This window comes from Culicoides brevitarsis, chromosome 1 (assembly GCF_036172545.1).
Source record: "Culicoides brevitarsis isolate CSIRO-B50_1 chromosome 1, AGI_CSIRO_Cbre_v1, whole genome shotgun sequence".
Taxonomy (NCBI): Eukaryota; Metazoa; Arthropoda; class Insecta; order Diptera; family Ceratopogonidae; genus Culicoides; species Culicoides brevitarsis.
In genome coordinates this window covers 43,082,973-43,102,043 of record NC_087085.1, presented here as the reverse complement: position 1 = coordinate 43,102,043, position 19,071 = coordinate 43,082,973, and the positions used below count along the sequence as shown (strand labels likewise).

The 19,071-nt window shown below is 20.6% G+C and overlaps 1 protein-coding gene across 1 annotated transcript in view; it reads right to left on the bottom strand.

Moving 5' to 3' along the window:
- The window catches only part of LOC134837884 (ras association domain-containing protein 9-like), a 37,916-nt gene extending 26,503 nt beyond the window's left edge, over positions 1-11,413 (bottom strand). The window contains exon 1 of the mRNA XM_063853276.1: positions 11,301-11,413. Coding sequence (XP_063709346.1) covers positions 11,301-11,404 — 104 coding nt within the window. The 5' untranslated portion in view covers positions 11,405-11,413. The remainder of the gene's footprint in view (positions 1-11,300) is intronic.
- Between the last annotated feature and the right edge of the window lie 7,658 nt (positions 11,414-19,071).

Here is a 19,071-nt window from a genome sequence, read left to right as displayed (position 1 = left end):
GTAGCAGAAAAAACAACAACAACACGCAACAAGTTGGTACTTGGAGGAAGTTGAAATAGCTTCTTTATTGCTTTATCACCCCCTTACTTTCTTACAAAGCCACAAAACCGAAAAAAACGACGATAAATATTATTTTTGTCGAAAAACAAGTGGCTTTGTAAAACAAATAAAGTGAAAATTGATAAGAAAACTTTTTTTTTTGTTTTTATTGATCGATTATTAGGTGAAATATGTTCTGTCAGCATTTTTTATTGCCTCTTGATGATTATTGAATTATTTTGACGTAAATTTTCACCCCTTTTTTCTCGTGTCATTAACTTCAAATTTTTTTTCGTGTAAGGGTAGAAGAGAAAATTCTTTTGACACACATTTTTCTTGCATGCCACGCGTTCTGTGGTCCTGCATTCGTTCCTCGCAACAACGCATTAGTACCGTCATCATCATCATCATCTGCTTCTGCACAAATGGTTTGGCAACAAATTGAGTTCATCCTGTGCATTAGCATTAATTCTGCATGAGCTGCGTTTTGCATCCATGTGTTTGACATGAACATGCAGCAGCAAAAAGAACAAAAAATTGCACTTTTTTTTTCAGAGAGACACGCAAACTTTAAAAAATTTTTTGTCAGTCGCATATTTACATGTGTGGAAAGTGCAAATCCGATACGAGCTGAAAAAGGATGGGCGTGATTAGCAACAAAAAGTAGGCTTTTATTGTTTTTTATGCACTGCTCTCGTTATTTAACGTAGAAATAGAATATGCATGTCACTATTTTTTTTACTCTGAGTTAAAATAAAAAAAAAAAAATATTTAAGAGGATAGAAAAGTGAATTAAGTCAAAAGAAGGCAGAACCGAGTAAAACATGAAAAAGGATTTGTTTGTAGAAAATAAATTTTCGTTGTTCGGAGCAATGTTTGGAATTTCCGTAAGACGCTCCTTAAGTACGACTTGACAAATAAACAATAAAGAAGATTAAGTATCGACGACGATGATGATGTTGATGAACAATACAATAAAAAAAACCTCATAAAATTCCATAACAATAATATTTCTTTGTTGTGTTGTTCGAACGTACGGACAAAGTATTCGAAGAGGTAATAATCATAAAAACAAAATTTACTCACAAAAAGTCGCTCACCACTCAATAATGCTTTTTTTGACATCCATTATATCGGTATTTATTATTGATGGTGATCTGTTCTCGTCTTTTTTTTCGTTTTTTGTGTTGTTAACCACGAGAGCAATGACAAAGTATGTAAAGTGTGAGAAATTTGAGTTTCGAGAATTTTTTTTGATCTTCAGATTTATTTCATAATTATTTTAAAATTAATTTTTAAAATTAATTTAATCAATTAAATTTTAAAAATTAATTAAAATAATTTAAAAAAATATATGAATTATTAAAACTTAAATTAAAAAAAAAAATAAAAAAAAAATAAATTATTAAAATTAAATTATTTTTTTAAAATAAAAAAAATATTTTTTAAATTAAAAAAAATTATTCTTAAAAAAATTTAAACAAAATATCAATGAAACTAAATTAAAAATTTATTTTAAATAAATTAATAATTAATTTTTTAAAATTTAAAAAATAAAAATTTAGTTTTAAAAAAAAAATATTTTTAAATTTAAATATTATAAAAAATTTTTATTTTTAATTAAAATTAATTTAAATTAATTAAAATTAATTTTTAAAAATTTTATTTAAAAATTAAAAATTTAAAATTAAAAAAAAAAAAAAAAAATTTACATTAAATTAAAATAAATTTATTTTAAATAATTAATTTTTAAATTTTTAAATTAATTAATAATTTTTTTAATAATTTATTATAAATTAATTTTTAAATTAAAATTTTCTTAAAAAAAATTAATTTTTAATATAAAAAATTTTTTAAAATGATTTTCAATAATTTGAAAAAAAATTTTAAAACATTATTTTTTTTAAAAAAATTTTTTAAAAAAAATTTTTTAATTTTTTTTTAATAATTTTTTAAAAAATTTTTTTAATAATTAAAATAATTTTTATCATTTAAAATTTCTTAACGTTGAGAAACACAAATTTTTCACACTTCTTCAATGTAAGAAATTTTTTTATACATAAATGTTTGTCTCTTCCTACTCACAGAAAGACATCCAGCAAGTGAATCAATCAGTCGCATAAATAATAATTTTTTTCCTCTTCACGTCAATAAAAAAAAAACGCAAAAAACGACATTAAGAGGCGTGTTAACAATTTGTCATCTCTTTCGCGTATAAATGTAATTCTGGAAGAAACTGAAAATTTATCGCTCTATTATTATCATAACTGTATCGACTGCTTTGGTATTTCCGTAAACGAACGCGAGAATTCCGCTATTCTGACACGATTACATCAATCCCTAATAAACTCTTAATTTTTATTACAAAAAGCTAAAAAGATGCCCACAGCTTGTTTTGTTTAAAAAAGGTAATTTTTTCATTTTTTTAACTAGTTAGAACGAAGTAAATTACAAAAACAGACAATGTTGCATTTTCACGTTGAAACAATTTAAATTTTGAGTCTTTTTGTAGCTTGTTTCCTTTTACTACTCGTTACATGCCCAAACATACGTTTCCTATTAACATTTTCTAATGAATGAACTTATTTTGTTTCGTACAAACAATACGAACCGAGGAATATCCATCGCATTGCATAAAACTGAATTTGCATACTGATTTAGACTCTTCTCGTTTTCTCTGCCATCCAGCGGCTTTATTTTGCATACACAACTTTATGCAACAACTACAATAATAATCATGTTAGCATGTTGTATAATTTCAAGCTTTATCTTTTATAATATTATTTTGCATATAAATAAATTTCTTCTTATCGTTTTTTTTCTTCATCTCTAATTTTCTAAGCAAATTTTTATTTAAAAAGAACGAAAAAAAATCAAGAAACAACAGTTGTATAAAATTAATCGTTTAAAATGTTGTAAAAAATTGAGTAGAAAACGAAACGCCAGAACGGAATTGAAACAACTAAACGGTGCATCAAGTAGGTAAGTAATGTTTATTGTTGTTTTTGTACTTTTTTTCTACATTATATAAGTAGTAGTAATTTTATGATGGTAAAAAATGTTAATTTTTTTGCATAAAATGTATAAATACGGAAACTTCAAACATTCATTAGGGTGAGTAACAGTTATTTCGAGAATGACCAAGAAGTTTATTATTATTATAGGCCGTGTTTTATGTCATTATGACTTGATGATTGGTCCGTTACAAACAATGTTTCAGTAAATCCTTTTAATTTATTTATTATAATTAAGTGAAGAAAATATATTTGTAAACATAAAAGTAATTAGAATTTATTAGAATTCTAATAAAAAAAAATGTTGTATATTTTTTTTATTTTTTATTTTTATTTTTGTATTAGAATAAATTAAAAAATATATATAAATTATATTATTATTGAAATATTGGTAATAAAAATATGATTTAGAAAAATTTTTGAAAACAATTAATTTTCATTATTTAATTTAAATTATTATTTTTATCTCGATTTTTATTATTAATATGTATTTTAAAAAATATTAATTTAAATTAATTAATTAATATTTATAAATAATTTTTATAATTTTAATTAAAATTTTATATTTTTTGAATTATTTATAATTGATAATAAATAAATTGATAATAATAAATTGAGTTAGATCACCGTTCTCCGTCTCAAATTGAAGGTTTTGTCTTTAGAAACAACTTTTGTTTTGGACTTTTTCCAAATTTTGCGTTTCCGATGTACAGGAGCCTTTTAAAGATGTTAGCAAAAAAAATTGATGAAAAAAAATTTAAGCCAAAATCCTCTTATTATGAGGGCTCATGTACCCATTTTTGAAAATTGAGTTAGATCACCGATTTTATAATTAATAATAATTAATTATTTAAATTTAATTGTTTATTTAAAAAATATCTAATATTTATTAATTATAATACTAAAATAATATAACATAATAATATTATAATAAAATATAAATAAAATAAAAATAAATTAAATTTAATAAAAAAGGTAAAAAAAAAATTTAATTTTTTGAGTTTAAAAATTGAATTTAAAATTTAAATAATTTTTTAAATATTAAATTTTATTTATTTTTATATTATATTATTTTAATATTAAAATTTAATAAATTTAATTTACATACACATTATTAATTTAAATTGTTTTAAATTAATTTTATTTAAGAATAATTAAATTAAATAATTTTATAATTTTAAGAATTAATTATTAAAATTTAAATAATTTTAATTATTTAAATATAAATGTTTATAAAAAATAATTAAAATTATTAATATTTTTAATATAATATTAAATTATAAATAATATAAAAATATAAAATTTAATATTTAAAAATTTATTTTAAAGTTTAAAAAATTTTATAAATATTAAATTTTATTTATTTTTATATTATTTATATTTTAATATTATAAATATAAAATAAATTGTTTATTTAATTTATATTAAAAAAATATTCAATAAAAATAATTTTACATTATTATTTTCAAATATTTTTTTATATTTAAAAATAATGAAAACGTTGTAATTTTATTCAACAAAAACAAAAAATAAAGTTTAATATTAAATTTTAGTAACATTTATATTATAATGTTTTAAACTAAAACAGAAATGTTATCAAACAATATACCTAAAAAAAAATAAAACTATGAATTTTACAGAAATGTTCTATTTTATTTATTTTGTGTAACATAATTAATTAATAAAGTTGTTGCAAAAACATTGTAACAGCAAATAATTAATTATTTACAAACTTTTTTCAAATACAAACATGTCCAACTTGTCATGTAAATAATAATGAATAATTTTCATATATATTGACAAGGTTAAACATACATTTATAACTTTTGTCCTATTTGTTGTTTGTTATTTTAATTTTATTTATTTAAATTTATCATTATTTTTCCTGCAGCATCAACACTCCTTTTGGCACAAATAACAAACTTCTTCATCTTCCTCTGTACTTCCGTAAAATTATTATATGATGAGCTCAAAAGTTTATTATTTGTTCATTCATATCTATATTTTATTATAATAATAACAATCATATACCCTCACATGATAATAATTTGTATAATTTTATATACTATATGTTCAAGTTTAAGTTTTCACTGTTTAGGGCCATACATTTATGAATTTTGTATCAACTTTTGATGACGTACGTTTATGCGATAAAAACACACACAGTAATATGCAAATCAGGTCGCAAGTCTCATCAACATCATTTCATTTTGTGAATTGTTGTCATATTATTGTTTATTGTTATTATGATAAAAAGATGAAAAGAGAAAATTAAAATGAGCAACGTTTGGGTTTTGCTTCGTACAAAATGTGAAAGAGAAACAAACTCGGAATTGCATAATTTAAATTTTAATTTTTGTTTACCTTTTTCTGACTAGTTTTAAATTAAAATCAAATTTATTCTCTAAAATGTAATGTTTATTCGTTGTGCGTTAAGGTGAGAGTGTGACAGGGGAACGATGACATGTGTCAAAATATTTAACTTTAATGTCAAGTTTATTTAAAACTCGTTTGAATTTTTTTGATATGTTTATCATTTTTTTTATTTTGTTATGAATATTTAAAAAATTGGATTAAAAAAAATTTAATAAAAAATTACTAAAAAACCATTTAAAATTTTGTATTTTTTTAACAAATTAATTTTGAATTAATTCATTAAAAATTATTAAATTAATTAATTTTTAAAATAAATTTTTATAAAATTAAATTAAATTATTATTTATTTTTTAATCAAAAAATAAAATTTAATATAAATAAATAGTTATTTTGTAAAAAATATTTTAATGCATTATTTTTTAATAAATATAAAAAAAAATGGAATAAAATATTTTTTTACATTTTTTGATTAATTTTTTAATAAATATTTATCAAGTTTTTTTTACTGAAAATTTAAAATTTATATTTTTTTTAATTAAATTAAGTTCATTAATTATTTTTAAATAATTTTTCATTATTATTAAAATTTAAACAAAAAATAAAAAAAAATAGTAAAATAAAATAAATTTAATTAAATAAATTTAAAAAATAATTTAAAAATTATTAAATAATTTTTTTTATATTTTTTATTAAAATATGTTTTTTAAATTAAAAAATAAAATTTAATGTAACTAAATAGTTATATATAATTTTTTAATTTAAAAAAAAATTACGAAGGATTTGTCAATAAAATACTTTTTTATTTTTTTATAATTTTTTATTTTAAATAAGAATAAAAAAATGTAAATTAATATTTTTTTAAAAGAATATTCAAAATTAATATTTTCATCAAATTAATTTAATTAAATAATTATTTTTGATTTTTTTTTTATTATTTATTTATTATTAAAATTATAAAAAAAGAATAAATAAATTAAAAAAAAATAATTAATTAATTTAATTTATTAATATTTTTAAAATAAATTTTTATAGAAAAAATAAAAAATTGATCCCCTCTAATAAGCATGCGACACCGCATTCTAGATGCGTATTATTACTATTTCTCGACATTATTATCATTTGCTGTTTCAAATGTTTGTATAAATAAAATGTGCAATATTATTGTTTTGATGAGCGCGCACACACTCGGCGTTGTCATGTCACTCAATTAAGAAATGCAAATGAAATCACACACATTTATTGTGCATTTAACGACAACTGTGCTTGTAGCCATAAAATGTAAATAATCCTTGATTAGAAATGAGTCGTTGTGAAAAAGCGATAAATTACATTCTGCTAATAATAATTATTCTGTGGCGACGACGAAAAGCGTGACTCACCAATAATCGCTGCCAATCTCGGGGAAAGGGAGAAAAATTTATCAGAGCACATCAAAATTTCGCTAAAAGCAATTAATCTTGTTCTTTGGAAAAAAAACGAAAATTTCTTGTAAATAATGAAGAAACAACGTTCGGTGTCTTGTTAAACGCTTAATTAGATTATTCATTTTATTATTTTAAAAAGTTTACTTTGACAGAAACCTTAACCAAATTAGCTGACGTTGCTTCGCCGATACGATCTAGGATAACTTTATTTTTTATTTTTTTTTTGCAGAATGAATGAATGAAGAAGAAGAGCGTTAACCTTCGTACGAGCGACACACGACCAGTTCATACTTTAAATAGTAAATGAAAGTAAATGTTGATATTGCTTATCCATAACGGCAGCAGCAGCAAGAGGAAAAAAAACAGACAAGAACATGGCAAAGAGTTGTAGACCACACAGCGAATGCCGCCATATAAAGACAATCGAGTGCAGGTACGACGACGACGAGAGCACCATAAACGATGATACTAATCTTTATTTCACCCATGATGTTGCTTCAAAGTAACTCTTAAAGTGTCTCAACTTGGTCTGTGTGTCAGAAAGAAGAGCGAAGAGAAAACAATGTTGTGTGCGATTTTTTTTTTATTTTTCGCTACGCTCGTTTTGCTTTATTTTATTCCTCTGACATAAAACACTTTCATCGCCTTCAATCAATTTTAATCTGCAATAGTAAATCTCGGTGAATGTTTCGAACGCGCTACTGATTCAGAAATAAGCAAGAGAATGGTTTAAAATATTATCTGGGATCTCGTGAATCCAATAAAAATTGGAATTTGAGATATTTTTATTTTTATTTTATAAATTTGATTTTAACTTTTTTTTCATTTAAATTTTAAAAAATATTTTTTTTTAATTTTTTTTTTTCAAAATGTATTTTGAGTTTTTATTAATTTTAATTTTTTTTTTCAAATTTAAATCTTTTTTAATTTTTCTTTATACCTACATTTAATTTTTTAACTAATAAATTGATTATTTCAATTTTATTTAACTTTATTACAAATTTATTTTTTATCTAACTTCAAAAAAAGTAAAAATTAATTTTTCTTAAATTTGTTAAATTAACTTTTCTTTTGATATTTATTTTTTTTTTATTTTCAAAAAATATTTTTTTGAACTTTTCTTTAAAAATATATTTAAAATTTCAATTGATTTTATTATAAATGTTATATTTATTTTTCCTTAATTTTTTATTTAATAACATTTAATTTATTTATTTTAATAAATTTATTTTTATTCTTTTTATTTTTTTTAATTAAAAAATTTTTAATTTTCTTTCAAAAATTTTTTTTTAACTTGTTATTAAATTTTTGTTTTTTTCTTAATTTAATTTAAATTAATTTTTTTTTAAATTTTAAATTTAATATTGCTTATTTAAAATTAATTTAAAAAATTCAAATTTCATGTAATTTGTTTTTTTTTTTAATTAAATTAAATTTTTTAATTTAAATTTAAATGTTTTTTTGATAAAATTTTGAAAATTTCCTTTATTAAAATAAAATCAAAAAAAAAATAAATAAATAAATTAAATATTTATAAAGAAAATTTTTGTTATTAAAAAAATATATATAAAAAAGTTAATTTTAAAATAATAATTTTTTTTAATTTTTATAATATTTGATTTAAAAATAACTCAAGCTTTAAAAAAAATCTTAAATCCTTAAAATAACACTTTAAGATACTAAAAAAGGTAAAAATTTTAATATTTTTTGAATAAATAAACCTTTCTTCGTATTTTTTAATAAAATATAGGTAAACGCTCGATTGATATTAAAATATGCAGGTCGCTTGTCTTTTATATTTCGTACGTGTCTGAGTTTTATTTTTTCCAATAACTGATTTTCACACCAAACATATTGCCGATCAATCATCAGCTGATTATCGCAACATTTTGGGAGGGAAAAATGAAAGTTGCTAAAAAAATTAATTTGCGTGAAAGCCACACGTAAAAAATTACAAATTATCCAGAAAAAAGGTTACAAAACACCTGAAAGTTATTTTTTTACGGGCACCGAAGTAATAAATGTCCAAAAATTATGTAGCTCTTAATGAACCTTGAAGCCTTGAATATGTAAATTATGGCTAAAACAATGCCAAAAAACCGTCTTATTACATGAAAAAATTTTTTAAACAAATAATAGAAATGCGTTTTTTATTAAAGTCTCATATAAAAAAATATCTTGATGAAAAAAGTAACACAATAAAAATTTTTTTGTGACTTAACTTTGCTGAAACAAAAGAATGATACATATTGCTCAAACGGTGCGTGTTAAATAAAGAAGGCTACGTTTACACAACACCTTCTAACAATGCACACGAGTTAAGCGCTTTCATTTAAATCATTCGGAGTCGTCGAAAGGTATTTTATTAGTTAAACAATCGTGCTGCAAATGTCTCCATGAAACCTTTTTTATTTATTTATTTAAAAAAAAAATATTTTTTTTTCAATTTAATTTTTTTTTTTGTTAGTAATTTAACAAAAAGAAGAAAAAAATGTTTTTTTGTAAAAAAACAAACTATATGGATGCAACAACAAAGTATATCACTTTTGACATAGAATAAAGCATTTTCCCACAATATAATATGCCGAGTGTGGTAGAGATAAAATGTGTGTGCACATAGAGAATAATTGAAATAACATGAACTTTTAACACGTTTAAGCGAGAGTACAAGTACGAAAATGCACTTTAAAAGTAAAATAATACGATATAGCTTGCGTGTGTATATGAGAAGAACATAAATAATGTTGTTACATAATAATATTTATAAAATAAAAGATTTTACCAGAAGAAGAAGAGAATGAAGTGCATTCCGGAGAGTTGCAGCATAAGAGAGCAGAGTAGATTATTGTAAATTGTTTTAAACAATTTTTGAGAGATAAAATTAATGATGATTTTATCTATGGTTTATGCATTTAGATGAAGTGTTAAATTATCTCAGTAATTTGAGTCTTTGTGTTATTTTCTTGTAGAAATGAGATGTACTTTTTTTATTCGTTTTCGAGTTAAAAAGTAAATGCAAGAAGGTAGAAAGTGAATTTTAATTCTTTGCAGTTAAAAGAAGATTTTTTTTCGGTTTAAAATTATTTTTTTTAAGAAGTTAAATTTTTTCTTGATTATTTTTTATTTTATTATTATTATTTTTTTTTATTTTTGTAATTTCAGAATTTTTTCATTGAGAGGCGTTATACTTTTATTCTTTGGAAGACTTCAAAGTTCATAAAAAAATACATTGTATAACTTCTAAGAAAAAAACATATTTTGAGTTTAAATTGTTAAAAAAAATATTTGTATGAAAATAATTTTCAAAAAAAAATATATCAATACGTACAAAATCAAATTTTTTTTAATTTTCATTAATAAAAAATATTTTAAATAATTTTTGTCGAAAATAAAAAATTTGAATTAAATTAAAGATGATAGAAATTTAATTAATTATAAACAAAAAATTAACAAAAATTTTTGAATAAAAAAATTTGAAAAAGATTAATTATTATTTAAATTTTTTTAATAAAAACAAAACTTCATTAAAAATTATTAATTTTAATTAACGAAAAATTTATTATTTTTTTTACTTTAACATTTCGAATTTAAAAAAAAATCAAATATTAAATTAGGTATTATAAATTAAATTTATATGATTAAAAAATTATTAAAAATTTAAAATTTATTTAAAAAAAATTAATTAATTTTTTTATTAAAAATAATTATTAAAAAATTAAATTATTAATTTTTATTAAATTATTTTATTAAAAAAAAAAAATAATATTTTATTCAAAAAAATTATTAAAATTATTAAAAAATTTTATTTTTTTCAAAATTTTCTATTTTTATAATTTATTTTATTAACAAAAAATCTTCATTTTTAAATTTTAATTTTTTTTAAATCAAAATTTTTCAAAAAAAATAATTTTAAAAACAAAAAAATTTATTTCATTGACTAATACAAAACAATAAATTCCTTAATTACTTCTTCAACGCCTGAAAGAGATCTCAACATGTACACAATGAAATATTAATCATCATGATAACAAGGCGGTAAAAAGGGTACAATAAATACGAAATCTATTACTAAGGTAAATAACCAAAAACATGTTACACAACGCACACATGAATTATCTATTTTCATTTTATTTCTGTAAACACAAACACACGCATACACCCACGTGTTCCTACATGGGTCGTTGGAGTTAAAGAAGGATTTACCTTTTAATCTTTTTCCATCATATGGACCATGTGAGCAAAAGTGTTGAAAAATTAAACACATTTCGAGAATACAAAAACGTTCTAATTAATTAAGGAACGAAGAAGGAGCAAAAAAAAAGGTCTGATACCCGGATTTTTCTACGGAAACAACATTTTTCCATGGAATTGTTTTTGTTACATCAAATCCAGAAATTTCATTTTTTTATAAAAAAAAAAATTTAAAAAAATAATCCTTTAGACTTACCTTAAATTTTTGGAGCATTTTGTGGCATACAGCTCGTCTGGCGTAACTGGCGAAGATTTTGCTTGCTGATGCAATTTACTTGATTTATTGAGAAGCGACTCCATTGTGACATGAAAAAATACATTTAGTTTCGTCGTTGGCAATTATCTCGGCAGCAAAAATGTCATAAGACGTCACAAAGCCTGTAAATAAAAATAATAATAAAAAAAACGTTTATTATTATTTTAAACAAAAAATAAAATAAAATAAATAAGAAAAATTAGTTTTTATTATTTTTTTTTAAGTTTAAAATTGTTCCGAAGAGTGCAGTAATGTTGGTGCAAAAATCTCGTGAGGACGAAAAGTAAAATAAATGGCACTCGGTTTCTTATTATTTATCATCATATTTTTTTGTGTCATACACAAACTGACTTCAGGCAAAAAAAAAAATTAAAAAAAAAAAAATTAAAAAAAAATATTTAAAAAAAAAAAAAAAAACATTTAAAAAAAAATTTAAAAAAAGCATTTTAAAAAAATTTTCAAAAAAAATTTTAAAAAAATATTTAAAAAAAATATTTAAAAAAATATTAAAAAAAAATTTAAAAAAAAAAAAAAAAAAATATTAAAAAAATAAAAAAAAACATTTTTGAAGTTTTCAACTTCTGAAATAATTTTTAATTTTCAATTATTTTTTTTGCGAAAAACATCGAGCACGTCATAACTAACATTTTTCTCCATGAAACATATGCTCTGAGACGTATAGTTTTCGAGATTACCTCTCACGAGCAAATTTTGTAGAGCAAATTCAATAAAAAAATTATAAAAACATATAAAAATTTTATAAACTCTTATAAACATAACTTTAAACTAGAACACTTGCACTTTTTATACTGCTTCGTGCACAAATCATGCTTATTTACGACTGCACGAACGCGTTGTGATGAGAACTTGTTTACGTTTTAGAAGCGGACAGCAACGACGACGACGACGACGACGGAGGGAAAAGTTAAATTGCAAGCATGTTTTTAATTTGTAAAAATTGTGTTATGCAACATTTTAATGAAATTATCTCGAGCTATTTTAATTTAAAACGGCTACAATGTTTGTGGGCTGTATTTTCGCGTGTTTTTTGCTGCGCCGCTTAAAAAAATATATTGCAGGAACAAAATTTTTATCTATGATAAAAAAAATTGTATATTTATGAAAAAAAATATTGGAATCGTGGGAGTCGTATATTAAAGGATGTTTTTTTTTAATAAATTTTTTTTTGCAGGTTAAATAAAAAAAATAATATTTATCGAAATGTGTAAATATTTTTCATAAATAATTTTTTTTATGAAAATTCCTATTAATTGGAAGTGATATCGGTTAAAAAAATATTTTATGCTGTTCAGACATCAAACTGCGTGTGTAAATTGTTTATCCAATAATTTTTCATTGTTCCAATAAATTAGCAAAAAAAAAATCTATTTATTACGCAACATTTCCCACTTTGTAAAAAATAATGAAATTAAAATGAAACAAATAATTTTGTACAAAACGACTGCATTTTACACAATGCTTTGTTGTTTAATGCACACACAAATATTTGTTCGCCTATAATGATGATGAAAACGATTGGGAATTGACTTATGGTTTGCATGCTTCCACGAACAAAAATAAAACATCAACAAACATAATGCTAATAATGAGCTTTCAATTATTTCATTTATTTCTCGCTAAATGTTGCATTCACTGCGAAAAATATTATAAGGTGTGTAAGCGAAATAGCAACAATAAATAAATAAAAGAGCAAGTGTAGGTCTGTGAGATGCGATATTTTACAGGCCGAATAATTGGCTGGAGTAGAAATATTACGTCAAAAGAGGAGTTTGCACGAAATATTAAATTTTTATGTTCGTTTTTTTTTTTTGAGAAAAATAATAATAAATTAAAGTTGTCGTAAAATTATTGATTAAAGCACATTTTTAGTTTTTTAATATTATTTTAATTTAAATAATAATTTAAATAAATATTAAAATTTGAATTAAATTTTTAATAAGTTTAAAGTATTTTTTAAAAAAATTAAATTAAATTAAGAATTTTTAAATATTTTTAAAAATATTTTTCAAAAATTAAATTAATTAAAATAATTATTATTTAACTTTTTTTAGATTTTAAGCCTAAAATTCATTAAAGTTTTAATATTTTGGATTTGAAAAAATATATTTTTAAATTGATTTTAATTTAATTTTATTTAATTATTATTTAATTTAAAATATTCAATATTCATTTAGATGAAAAAATTTTTAACTTTAAAAAATATGTTTAAAAATATTTTAAATTAAATATATTTATATTAAAAGTAAAATTTAAATATTTTATAATTGTTAATTTTTTTTTATTTAAATTAATTTTTTTTCAATATTTTAAAAAATATAATTATTCATTCAATTTTAATTTTCAATTTTTTTCTTTAATTTTTCTGATTTCATAAAAATTATTTTTATATTTATTCAATAATTTTTTTTATTAAATAAATTTAATTATTTTATATTTTTTTTTAATTTTTATTTAAAAAAAAAAAAATTTATAAAAATTTAAAAAAAAAATATTTAAATAAAATGTTTATAAAAATATATTTATTATAATTTTACTTTTTTTTGTCAATAATTATTTTATACTTAATTTTTTATTTAAAAATATTAATTCAAAAAATTTTTTTTATTTTTTAATAATTTATTAATTATTATTTAATTTTTTTTAATCAAAAAATTTTTAGACAGACAAAAAAATCTACAAAACGTATTATTTTATTTAAAATATTTTTAAAAACTCAAAAGTAACAAATTAGCACGATCATTGCATTTTTTTTATTATAATAAAACTTCTTTGAAGAATTTAACGAAGTGCACTTTAAAAATTTTATACTTAAGAATATTGAACGATAAAAACAGGACAAAATGAAAAAAAATCTGAAGTAGCAATAAACTTTTTTTTTGTAAAAAAATCAGGTAATTTAATGAAAACTTAAAATTTCATTAAATAAAAAAAATTGTTAAAAAATTCAATAAAATTACTTAATAATAATAAATAGTACCGCGCAATACAAGGCTGCAGCGAAAAAATTAAAACCGCGACAGTATTTAGCATATTTTACGTTAAATCACGTGCCTTTTACAAGCAAACTCGTATTACGCATTAATTTTTAGCCTTTGGCGTTTTCTGTCTCACTTTCGGACAAGCAAAAGTTAAAAGCATAGACGACCGTCAGACAGTGTGTTAACAGATTTTAGTGCAGTAGAGCAACTTACATTACAATTAGCTGTAATTGATAATAATTTGCGTTCATTTCATATGAACTGAAAATTTCTTGAGTTCACTTGAATGAACAAAAAGACCTTTTTCTCGATTTTCTCGCATGAAAACGACGTCATTTATCATTATTGTGTCAGATGTTGGTGAAAAAACAACTTCGTCAATCATTTCGAGCGAAGACGGAAGGAAAGATAAGGAAATCTTTCAACATCCTCTCAACCGAATTTTTGACATACGAAAAATTTACGCAACAAAAAAAAATTAAACGAAATTTAAATTCTTCTAAAACGGTTCTTTACATTTTTTTTCCATCCTACTCCATTTATCTCCGTGAGAATTTTTTCATCGCCGCGGTTCTTCTAATAAACTCGTGATTTCACAATCATCGCAGTATTCTTCAGTATTTATGTTGATTTAAAAGCTTTTCAATCAAAGTGTTTAGCGTTGGTGTTTCTCTCTCTCGTTGTGTGAGGCTGCATGTCGTGCTCTGTGGTTGCAAAGTAGTAAAAGTGAGTGGTTTTTACACACAAACTTTAGCCATAAATCATTTTTGATGCCAGAATTTCAGCAAAAAAAAATCTGTTTTAATTTTTTTCTCGCTTTGAGTAAACAAGGCATGCAAAATTTGTGGTTCGCATGCCGAATATGGCACCAAAAATTTTTTTATTTATTTTTTTTTATGAAAAGAGATTTTTTTTTTATTTTTGGTGAAATCAAATCAAATCTAAGCCAAAAAAAAATCGGACGTTAAATATTTGACAAATTCGTATAAAATGTAATATTAATGTAAAATATTCGAGATTACACAGAAACACACCTAATCACTGAACATGATAATTCCCGCGTTTTGAACAGATTATTCGCGTGTATTGACTTTCCATTGAGATTTACGTTTAATTTATTTATGTATTTTATTATTATCTGTCGATATTTGACAAGCTGTTTTAAAATATTTGTTATTTATTTTGTATTAACTCATTTTTACCGTTTTTCGAATGAAAATTTTTTTTTTAAAGTCAGGTGTTTAAATTTGAATTTACGAATTTCGAACCACGTGACTTAATCCAATGCGAAATTCATAATTTTTGTATCAAATAAATCAAATATTTATTTTTTATCTTTTCTGAATGCACATTTTAAATTTTTGCCATATTTTTTTTATTTCAACCACGTGACTCATTGATTTTTTTAAAATTAAATATATTACAAGGTCACGTGGTCTAAAATTTTTAAATTATGTGCATTGGGATATAAAATAAAACTAAAATTTTACGACTTTTAGACAGAAACTAATATTTTGCATTTAAATTTTTTTAAATTTTAACCACGTGACTTAATGAGAAATTTTTATATTATTTATATTATTATGTCACGTGGTTGAAATTTTTTGAATTATGTGAAAAATTGAGAAAATTTGCATTGGAATAAAAAATAAAACTAAAATTTTATTAATTTTAGACAGAAACTATGATATTTGCATTATGATAAGTCACGTGGTTAGAAAGTAAAGAAATTAAAATCAGGTGTTGAATTAACAAATTTCGAACCACGTGACTTAACCCAATGCAAAATTCATAATTTTTATCTAAATTGAAATAAATTTTTTTTTTCCAATGCACATTTAAAATTTTTCACCTATAGCATTTTTTATAAAATTTTAACCACGTGACTTAATGAGATATTTTTATATTATTTATAATAATAAGTCACGTGGTTGAAATTTTTTGAATTATGTGAAAAATTGAGAAAATGTGCATTGAGATAAAAAATAAAACTAAAATTTTACTAAATTAAGACAGAAACTAATATTTTGCATTATAAGTCACGTGGTTCAATTTTGCTAAAATTTTCATTGGGACAAATTTCAAAATGTGCTATAGGGTAAAAATTTAATATTTATATTAAAATTCAAAAATTAAATTAAAATAAGAATTTGTAGTTTTTCGATCAAAAACTGTAATAAATACATTTAGTTTGGTCACGTGGTTCAAAAATCAATTTTATCATTTTCAACCAATTTTTTATCAGGACCTAATTTTTTTAATTTTTTTTCTCACAGCGATTACTCAAATGAGCGATAAAATACCAACAAAGTCGTCTTTATGCAAATTTTATAATTCCTCCGTTTTTATTGTTATTCTTACGTTATATTCAAAGCAGTCCGATCTAACTTACCCATAACATAATATTATTTATTTTATTTTAATTATGCCACAAAATGAAGAACGAAGAATATCTTGATAAATTGCTATTGCCTCATTATTACCTATTAAATTTCCGTACACTCCTGGAATTAATTTATTTTTTTTTTCAAAAAGGCGGTAATTTATACCATTCGTATGCAACAAGTGAAATTATTCGGATTTTATCGTTCGAAAAATTGATGGAAAATGAACAAATTAAACGATTTTTAATTGATTTAAATTTTAATAATAATTATATAAATTTTGATTGTGTGCGGCACAGAAATTTTTGAATATTCATTTTTTTTCTATCATTTTTCTCATTTAAATAAATTAAATTTAATCGAGTTGGCGCCGGCAAGTTATTATTATAACATTATCATTTTGTATTTTTTTTTTTAAAAAAGTGTCAATATTAGTTCGAGTGAAGCAAACAACAAGATGATGCTGAAAAGACAAAAAATAAATAAATAAATTAAATTTAAACGAAAAGTTAAAGATCAAAACGATTTATGCAATAAAATTGCACGAATTTTATTTATTTATTTATTTTTTCGTATTTAACGAAGTGAAGAAACCTTCGATGAATTTATCTGTTAATTACTGAAGCCACAAAAAAACCTTTGGCTTGGTTAATTAAATTAACGTCGATTGTTTTCTCATTTATTTGGCGCAAGATTAAACATGCAATCCGATTTTTTTTTCGACATCTGGGGCATTATGTCACTGCGATGAGTGCTAAATTGACAAATAAAAGCACGAATAAATTTATATTAAATTATAAAATAATTATTTCAAACACAAAAATAATTATTATTAAAATCGCGAACGGATTAACAAGTCTATCGCATTGACTGACACAATAAATTTTAAATTAGCATCATAATTATGTTGAGAAAAAATAAACATATTATTATGTTAATCTTTGAAAAATTATACTAAATTAGGCCAAAATTAGCCTAAGCGAGTTTTAATTTGTTTATTGTCAAAAAAAAAAAAATAAAAAAAATTAAAAAAAATCGAGACATCCTATATAACATGTGTTTATAAAATGTAGCAAAATTTAATATTATTAGTACATTAATATTAACTTTTATGCGCATATACTGACCAGTCTAATAAAATATGTACAAGTTAATGTTCCATATAAACGATTATTAATAATTTTATTATACATAAATTGAATGAAGTTTGATAATAATCGTTAATCATGTTATATTATTACTTATAAATAAATATAACTATTATTTTGTGTCTGTCATTGACTCTCGAACAGTGAATGTGGTTTATTTTCATAATAATAATAAAATTCATTTAAATTCAGGGTTGAGAAATTAAAAGGATGATATATAAAGTTAAGTTCAGACGAGTAATAAAAATAATAAAAATTATTGACATTTTTGAACTTTAACATTATTTTTTTATATTAATAAAATAAATATATTTTTTTTAATAAAAATATTTTTTTCTTGTAAAAAGTTGTCGAAAAGTAAATTTATGTTATTTGGCTTGCTATCAACACCCAGAGTGACATTTATACATGATATTTTAAAAAATGTATACAATGTAGGTAGTGAAACGTATAATTTATTGTTTAATGTAAATAATGACAAAATGTATGTTAATTTTTTTGTTTATTATGTTATTGTTTAAAACAACAATAATTAACATATAAATTTTTCGTTTGTTTCGCGGTGTTTCAAACGAAGTTAAACTGTGAGTTTTTTTTTATTTTTCTCTATTTTTCTACATTTTTATTATTTTTTAAAATATATTTTTTAATTTTTAAAATTTTTAAATTATTTTTTTTATTTAATAATTTTTCAAGAAAATAAAAATTTAATTTTTTTAAATTAAAATTAAAATTTTATTTATTTTTTATTATTTTAAAATAATATTTTTATTTTAATTAAATTTTATAAAATAATTATTTAATATTTAAAACTAATTGGTTAATTTTTTTTTAATTTATAAAAATTTTATTAATTTAATTTTATAAAAATTAAAAAATACTTAAAATTTAAAATTAATTTTATATTAAAATTTTATTTATTAAAAAAAATATTAATATAATAAATTTTTTTTAATAAAAATTATAAAAAATATATTTTATTTTTAAAATTTTCAATTTATAAATTTATTAAATTAAAAATTAAATTTTATTTAAAAATATTTTTTTAAATAAATAAATTATTAAAAAAAAAAATATTAAAAAATACTTAAATATTTAATAAAAAATTTTTTAAAATTTTATAATATTATTATTTAAAAAAAATTTGATTAAAAAATTAATATTAATTTTATGATATAAA